The sequence below is a fragment of the Fukomys damarensis genome, unplaced genomic scaffold (genome assembly GCF_012274545.1).
Source record: "Fukomys damarensis isolate Sample0158 unplaced genomic scaffold, DMR_v1.0_HiC HiC_scaffold_16, whole genome shotgun sequence".
In the NCBI taxonomy this organism is placed as follows: Eukaryota; Metazoa; Chordata; class Mammalia; order Rodentia; family Bathyergidae; genus Fukomys; species Fukomys damarensis.
The window spans coordinates 22,390,888-22,399,882 of NW_022900928.1; the positions used below are offsets into that span (position 1 = coordinate 22,390,888).

Here is an 8,995-nt window from a genome sequence, read left to right on the forward strand (position 1 = left end):
GTTGGATTCTCCCCCTTTGCATTTAATTTCTTGTTGTGCATGATGGATTCATTCTGTTGAGCTTCCTGTGGTTCTTATCCTTATTGTCATTTCCTAGGATTTTGTTCAATATTTTTTGGAGTGCTGGTTTGGTTGTCATAAATTTCCTTAGGTGCTCTTTGGCATGAAAGTATCTTTCTTCCCCATTGATTTTGAAAGATAGTTTTTTGAAGGGTACATCAATCTGGGTTGGAGGCTGTTTTCCTTTAGGGCTTGAAATACATAATGCCAAGCTGATTTTGTCTTGTGGGTTTGTATTGAGAAGTCTGCTGTGATTCTTATAGGCTTTCCTTTGTATGTGATATGTTTCTTTTCTCTGACTGCTTGTAGAATTTTGTTTTTCTGTTGGGTTTCTGGAATCTTAACTATTATATGCCTAGATGTAGATTTTTTGGGAGGGTCATGTCTTCTTGGAATCCTATATGATGCACTTATCTGTATGTCAAATTGTTTTCCCCTACTTGGGAAGTTTTCTGCCATTACTTCTGTGAACAGATTCTTTTGTGTTATCTACACTCTCTCCTGTTTCTTCATTGACTCTGATTAGTCTTATTTTATTCTTCTTTGCTTCATATAGCAGGTGTTGGATTGATTTCTCATGGTCACTATTTTAAAGAAATTTTTCTTTTCCTGGTCACTAATTGCAATCCTACCTTCTAGATCTGAAATTCTGTCCTAACATCGGCTTATTCTGCTGCGTAAACTTTCAGTGGAGTTTTTAATCTCCTGGAAATCTGTTTGCATCTGTTTTATGGACTCCATTTGATTTTCCACGTTAGGATTCCATCATGTTCCTCGGCTCCTCTATTTTTTTTAAATCTGTGTCTGCTCTAGATTTATTAATCTTGTCTTGAACTATGGGCACAATCTCTGCTGTTATTTGATAAATTATTTCTGACTTTGCTTTTTCCAGATCCTCTTTAATTGCCAGTTCAGGGAGTCCAGGTGGTTGAGTATCAGATTGTTCTATCTTATTTCCCTTTGTGGTTGCCTTAGGTGATCTGGGAGACTGGTTTGGAGACTTATTTCTGCATCTTCTCATCTCAACAGATGCAGCCTGCTCAACAGATGCAGCCTGCTGTTATTGAGACAACTTTTTGCTTACCCAGTGATCTTCAATTCTCAGCAAGCCATGGAGCAGCCTTTTCTCTACTGCTAACCAGTACACCAATTCCTGGGTTCAAATCACTGATATTATGGTGCAGGCCTCTGACTGAAGCTTCTACCTCTGGTGTAGCTCTTTCCTGGGTGGGCCTTGGCTGGGCATGTTTGCTGGGCCTCTGCAGTTGGGGTGGATCCCTGGCTGAGATCTGCCTGCAACCAGGCAGGTTTGGACCACACTGCTGCTCCCTAGGATCTGGGCACATTCACCAATGCTATGGGGCAGGCCTCTAAGTGAAGTTTGTGCACCTCTGCAGCTCTTTCCTGGGCCAGTGTTGTGGTAATTTGCATTTCACTTTTGGGCAGTGATGCTGAGCATTTCTTCATGTATTTTTCTCCATTTGTATTTCTTATTCTGTGAAGTATTTATTCATTTTACTGTCTTATTGTTTTCACTAGATTTTTATTTGGAGGAATCTTTTTTTTTTTTTTGAGGTACTTATACAGTCTAGATGAGCCCTCTGTCTTAGGACTATCTGGCAAATTTTTTTTGTCATTCTCTCAGTTGTCTTTTCACTCGGCTGTTTCTTTTGATGTGAAGATTTTACATTCAATATAATACCATTTGTTAATCTTCAAAACTACTTCTTGTACAGTGGAGTTCTGTTTAGAAAGTTCTTGCCTGTTCCTATGACTTGCAGAATTTTGCCTATCTTGTCTTCCAGCAGGTTAAGTATTTCTGGTTTAACATTTATTTATTTAATTCATTTTGATTTTGATTTAGTACATAGTGAGAGATGCAGGTCCTGATTCAATTTTCTGCATGTGAATAGCCAGCTTTCCCAGTATCATTTATTAAAGACGCTATCTTTCCTCCAGTGTGTTTTTAGCCCCTTTTTTCAAAGATCAAATAATTAAATGCACTTGAAGTTGTTTCTGCCTTCTCTATTTTGTTCCATTGATCCTCACCTCTGTCCGTGTTTTTAATCACAGTAGCTTCATAATATAACTTCAAGTCCAAGATTGTAATGCTTCCTGCTTTGCTCTTTTACCCCAGGATTACTTTTGCTGTTTTGGGTCTCTTCTGATTCCATGGGAATTTTAGGATTGTTTTCTTCAGTTTTGTGAAGAATGCTGTTGGTATTTTGAATGGGATTGTGTTAAATCTGTATATCAATTTTGAAAATATGACCATTTTAACTTGACCTGTTCTGCCTTTACAGGAACAGGGTGATATTTTTCCATTCTTTGATGTCCTCTTCAATTTCCTTTTCTGGATACTGCAGTTTTCATTGTAAAGTTCTTTTACTTTCTTAGTTAATTCCTTAATTTTTGTTGGTGCTATTGTAAATTGTATTTTTTCCATAATTTCTTTTTCAGTGAGTTTATTATTAGCTTAAAAGAAAAATATTTATTTTTGTGTTTTGATTTGTAGCCTGCTACATTACTAAATTTGGTCATTAATTCTAAGAGTCTTTTGGTAGAATTTTTGGGACCTTCTTTGTAGATGTCAACCTTTCTTAAATATATTCCTATTCTTTATTTTTCTTGGTTAATTGTTCCTGCTAATGTTTTGAGTACTGTGTTGCACAGAAGAGAGGAGAGAGGATATCTTGTCTTATTTCCAAATTTAGAGTTAAGGCGTTCGGGGCCAGGGATTTACCTCAGTTGTATCATGCCTGTCTCACAGGCTCAAGGGCTGGAGTTCAATCCCTGGTACCAAGGGAAAAAAGGCTTTCAGTTTTTCCACATTTAATATGATGTTGGCAGTAGGTTTGTCACAAATGTCTTTTATCAAATTGCGAGCAGCCAGATCCCAGAACTGACAACATTTAAGTCCAACAGCCCACTGAACCTTCAATATCTATTTTATTCAGTGTTTTTATCAAGAAAGGATTTTGAATTTTATTCAAGGCTTTTTATCTTCATCTCTTGAGATGATCATGTGAATTTTGTCCTTGCTTCTGTTTATGTGATATTCTGCATCTTCTGATTTGCATATATTGAACCATCCTTGAATCCCTGGGATGAAACCTATTTGGTCATGATGCATGATTTTTTTAAATATAATTTGTTTTATTCACTTTACCAGTGTCTTGTTGAGGACTTTTATATCACTCATTAAAGAGATTGGTCTATAGTTTCCTTTTGTGGTTGGATCCTTGTCCAGTTTTGAATCAGTGTAATGGTAGCTTCTAGAATGATTTTGGGAGTACTCCTTCCCTTTAAATTTCATTAAGAAGTTTGAAGAGTATTGGGCTTAGGGTTTTCCTAAGATTTTGTAGAATTCAGCTGTGAACCCATCTACACCTATGATTTTATTGGTTGATAGGAATTTAAATTACTGCTTCAACTTCATCGCTTACACGATTAGTTTATAAATCTTTTTGGCTCAATTTTGATAATTCATATAGATTTATTATTTTCTTCTGAATTATCTTTGGTTTGGGGAGTGTCCATTGTGATTTCATCTTTTTTCCTTTCTAATTGGAATGATTTGGGTCATTTCTCTCCTTTTATGGTTTTATTAATTTTAATAAGGTTTTGTTAATTTTGTTTATTCTTAAGAAGAATCATTTGTTTATTTTATTTCTGTTTCATTGATTTCTGCTGTGATTTCTTTTATCTGTTGGATGTAGGCCACAAGGCAGGTGTTCAAGTGAATGGTGGACTGTTGACAACAGTGGGGTCTGGTTTCTCCTTTCTCTCCCTGGATGTTCTTTTCATATAGGATGGGTTATTTGGTTAGTTTTTGCTTCTTCTACCCCAATATGTGTTCCACTAGGTGTAGGACTCCTACGTAGGTGTGGTCTTTACTTCAGGTTTGAGGTACTGCTCTAGGTCTGCTCTCTCATATGGAGGAAATACTGCTCTGGACCTACTCTCATATGGAGGGGTGCATGCCAAACCTGGTCTGCACTCTTGTGTGGGCATGGTTCTGATCCCTCATGTTTTAATTTTCTTAAAGTGAAGGTAAAAGATGTGAAAACTTCAGCAGAAGTTTTTCAAGAATAACTGGTAAAATGAGAAAATAAAGTGAGGTTGAAACATGAGAAGGATAATAAAGAACTGATTGTGAGATGAGAAAAGCCTGAACTAAAGCAGAGACCATTAAAGACTGGTGGTGTGACATCATCCCAGAACTCAGAGCATCTGAGCCCTCAGTTATCACAACATAAAGGCGCATGGACATGTGAGCACATGCATGAGAGAGGGAAATAAGAAAGAACTGAAAATGCATAGAAACATCCAGAGCAGGATACTAAACAAATGGCAATGCAGAGGGAACTGATATTAGCAGAAGTTGATTTTTAAGTCTTCCCAGCAAGTAATAATGGCTCAGTCTAGAAGCACAAAGAGGGAGAGAGTAACAGCTCATACAGAATTCATGAGACACACATTAGGATTTGGGCAGCCAGCTTCACAGGCAGCACAACCTCAGCAAGACCCTGTGGGTACGAACAAGTCTAGGCCTCAGAGTCCATTTTAGGGGAGAAGTTTGCAGAAATGGCTAGTGAGGAGGCATGCCCTGGAGGATTCATTAAAATTCACTTTCCTGGAGAAGCATTTTCAGAGGAGGTCATATCACATGAGGAGATGAGACTATGAAATGTCCCCCAGGACAAGGCCAGGGACCACTGTTGCCCCAGGAGTGATGGGGTGAGGCCCTGGTGACTCCCCTTCCAGGAGTTCCTCCAGTGTCTTTTTCCCCAAAGTTCTGTTGTGTTCATCTTTATTATGGAACCCAGAAAGAGAAGAATATAGGAAAATCTCACTATGCTGACCCCGATACTGAGGCTGAATCACTCCATAGCTATGAAGCACATCCTCATAAAGAAAATGGATGACAGACCTTCTGAGGAGCCAGCATCTCACTTTCTTAGGATCCTGTCCTAGTTTCTCAGCTACAGTCATTTCTTTAATCAGCATGAACTGGTGATATCAGTGACTGGAGGAGCCCTTCACCACACATCCCAGCCACAGTACACCAACCTACATCCTATGCTGCCAGAATAACCACTTTCCTTTGCTTCAGTTCCCTGGGCCTTTTCATCCTTGAAATGAATCCCAGGGCAGTTGGTGTGGTCTGGAAACACAGCTATTGATTTTCTGAGGTAAGAAGTCTGTCTGCTTCTGGGATATATGTACAGTCTGTAAGTCTTGACTAAAAGGATGAAGAACTTACACTTCTCTGCTTCTTGGATCCTGTAGTTCCTTCAGCTTTATTGCTTATTCATTCTTCTCAACAGTCGAAGCATCTTGGACATTTACTCATTTGTACATGCAGGGATTACTTTTAATCATTCTATACCACTGGATACGCCCGAATTTCTAGGATTCTTGATTATAGATTTCTGGAAAAAGACTCAATACCTTTATTTACCTACATTTTCCTTGACTTTAATAGTCTGATGTGGGGTACAAAATGAATAGTACCTCAAAACATGACTTTAAAAAGCCCTGCTTTTTTTCTCTCTTTGCAATGTTATCTAAATTTAAGTTTAGACATCTGGATGAATATTCCCATCCCATCATTTTCCTCTCTTCATTTGTCTATCCATTCATTTTTTTAGCCAATGAAACAAGAGCATTCCAAGTCTGATATTCACCATTAAAAGCACTCAGACTCATTTTTAATATACCTTAGAGTTGTCAATAGGAAAAGAAGCTATTCCAATTAGTGTTTCTCAGGTTAGAACAGCTTGAATTTTGTGAAGCAAAGATCTGAGTCCCCAAGAAATAATAAGACATAATTTTAAAGAAGGCACTTCTCTGGATGGCATCCTTTTTAGGGTTCATTGTGACAGAAGTGCTGGCAAAACATCACTGTGTTGTTTTAGGTTTTTTCAGTGTTCTCAAGTTTATTATGCTATCTCCTGCCCCACATTTTTTAATGCCCTCACCCACTTTCACTTAGCAAACTCCCATTATCCTCAGCTGTAGCTTATATGACACTTCCTCTGACAGTTCACTCTATATGGTCTCATAGTATGTCATATTTTGCTTTACACATTCACCACCACTATTGTATGACATGCTTGTTTGATTAGTTTTTCACATTGATACAATTACTCAATTATCAATGGAGGTATCTGATACAGTTCAGGTCCCTACTTAATATTTACTAAACAAAAGAAATGAAATATATTGTATGTGTCTCTCAATGTTCATTTTTAATGATTCTACTTCTTAAAAGTCCCACCACTGACATAACCTGGGTTGTAACATAAAGATAGGAAGACTAGGTAGGGATAATACAAAGGAAAGATGATCAATTTGGTCACGAATTGTACCTTCTCTTCCACAATGCTCTTTAGTCTTTGAACCAACTATGAGAGACCTGCATTCATAAGAGTAAGCTGAGTGGATGTTGCCATATACACCCCATATATACCATGTCACTTGCTCCTCAACTTCTTGCCAGATTTTATCAAATGGTTTTGGGAGTCAGTAAGACAATATCCTTCTTCTTACTACTCAGATTTCTAATATACACCTTTTACATGCTCAGACTGTTGTTGAAAATATTAGGTAATAGTAATAATATGGCCTTGGCCATTTCCTAAAATGTCTCTTTTTTGTAAGCCATCCTTTATATCATTTATTCTAAGCACAATGACCACCATGTATCAATTTATCCCATTATTTTCCTTTTCTTTTCTTGCCTCTTCTTCAGTAAAATCTTATCAGTACCTTCTAATATGCAGATACTTTTACCTTCACAGCTATATCATCCCAACCATTGAATCAACTTGGAATTCTTCCTATCTCCAGTAGATTAGCAGTCTACCCATCAAGGAGGTGAGGATGGTTGAATTGTGCAAGAGGTGAAGAAGTCCAAGAGCCCAAAGATTTCTCTGTTGAGGCAGCTGTCAAGCAATAAGACCATGAAACAAAGGGAAACATGTGCTCAAGGGGAGAAAATGGCAAAGAGCTTCTTATGAATAAAATATTAAAAACTGAATAGTTACTTTGAGTAGATTTTATAAAGAAAATATATGTGTTATTTGGTTTTGGGTTTTTTTTGTTTTTTGTTTTTTGTTTTTTTGTACTGGGGGCTGAACTCAGGTCTTTGCACTTACAAGGCAGGAACCAAACTGCTGAGCCAAATCCCCAGCAGAAAATATATGTTTTAAATGAATGCCAAGTGTGCCTGATTATAATGAAGATAGAGATGTTTACATATATTTACAAAGATGTTTATGGGCCTTATTCTCATGAATACTTTAAGTAAAGCACATTATAAAATTCAAATTACACAATATGTCTGCTTCCTCGTTAGCTCATGGCTCACCATATTAAAAAAAATTAAGGAAAAATTCACAAACCAGAGGGAAATTTAGCTAAGTGAAAGAAAAACATTAGACTGAATTTCTGGTGCCCACCCCACAGTGTCCTAGAACAACCCAAAACTAGACTAAGCTCCTTAGAAGAGCTTCCACTGACAAACCATCTGATTTTAAGCAATTAAAAAAAAAAACATACAGAATGGAGCCCTGTAACTCCACTTTACAAAGTGGCTTCATCTTGGTGGGGATCCTGAAGGACAGTGGGTCTCCTGAAATGCTCTGTGCCACAATTACACTCCTGTACGTGTTGGCCCTGATCAGCAATAGCCTGCTGCTCCTGGTCATCACAATGGATGCCCGGCTCCACGTCCCCATGTACCTCCTGCTCGGCCAGCTCTCTCTCATGGACCTCCTGCTCACATCAGTTGTCACTCCCAAGGCCCTCATGGATTTTCTGTATAGAGTGAACACCATCTCCTTTGGAGGCTGTGTCCTTCAGATGTTCCTGGCACTGACACTGGGTGGTGCGGAGGACCTCCTACTGGCCTTCATGGCTTATGACAGGTATGTGGCCATCTGTCATCCTCTGAACTATATGACCTTCATGAGACCTAGAGTCTGCTGGTTCATAGTGGCCTCATCCTGGATCCTAGCATCCCTGAGTTCTCTAGGACATACTGTATACACCATGCACTTCTCTTTCTGCATGTCCCGAGAAATCACACACATTCTCTGTGAGATTCCAAGCTTGCTGAAGCTGGCCTGTGCAGATACTGCTAGATATGAGCTCATGGTTTATGTGACAGGTGTGACTTTCCTCTTGCTCCCTCTTGCTGCCATTATTGCCTCCTACACATTAATTTTGTTCACTGTGCTTCACATGCCCTCAAAGGAGGGGAGGAAGAAAGCACTTGTCACCTGCTCCTCCCACCTGACTGTGGTTGGCATGTATTATGGGGCTGCTACACTCATGTATGTCCTACCTAGTTCCTTCCACAATCCCAAACAGGACAATATAATTTCTGCTTTCTACACAATTGTCACCCCATTCCTGAACCCCCTTATTTACAGCCTGAGGAACAAGGAGGTCATGGGGGCTTTGAGGAGGGTGCTGGGAAAGTATGTGCTGCAACACATCCCATCCTTTTAGGAGAGTTCATGGCTCACCTCTCACTGTTCGTTCTCCAAGACATATTGCTGTACTCATGCATTCTTTAGTATTACACTCTCTCTGAGAAATTACACTTTAAAAATTTATCTTTATGTTCTGTTTTGTAGATGATGTGTAATCAGACTTAACACATATCACCTTGACTTTTGAATCCCTTACATTAAAAAAAGACTGGGAAAAGAGGAAACTTTGGATGGCATAGACTCACTCTGTGCTAGGGCATCATCTTTACAAATGACCAGGTAAATGTGATAGTAAATTAACTGTCAGTTTTAATATCACATAGCAGTACAGAACGGCAGTGGTTTTGCACTGACCAATTACCTACAGACCCAATACTGTCAAGGGCCAAATGCATGCTTATATCACCAATAAAGAATATAATCCATAAAAT

General features: G+C 38.6%; 1 protein-coding gene across 1 annotated transcript; it reads left to right on the top strand.

The window, feature by feature from the left end:
- Positions 1 to 7,629: 7,629 nt before the first annotated feature.
- LOC104856520 (olfactory receptor 2AG2) lies at positions 7,630 to 8,580 on the top strand. The gene has a single exon (XM_010615970.1). The coding sequence runs from the start codon at positions 7,630 to 7,632 to the stop codon at positions 8,578 to 8,580; it is 951 nt and encodes a 316-aa protein (XP_010614272.1).
- The last annotated feature ends 415 nt before the right edge of the window (positions 8,581 to 8,995 follow it).

Coding starts and splice junctions, on each gene's coding strand:
- LOC104856520 (XM_010615970.1), top strand. CDS start 7,630: ATGGAGCCCTGTAACTCCACTTTACAAAGTGGCTTCATCTTGGTGGGG.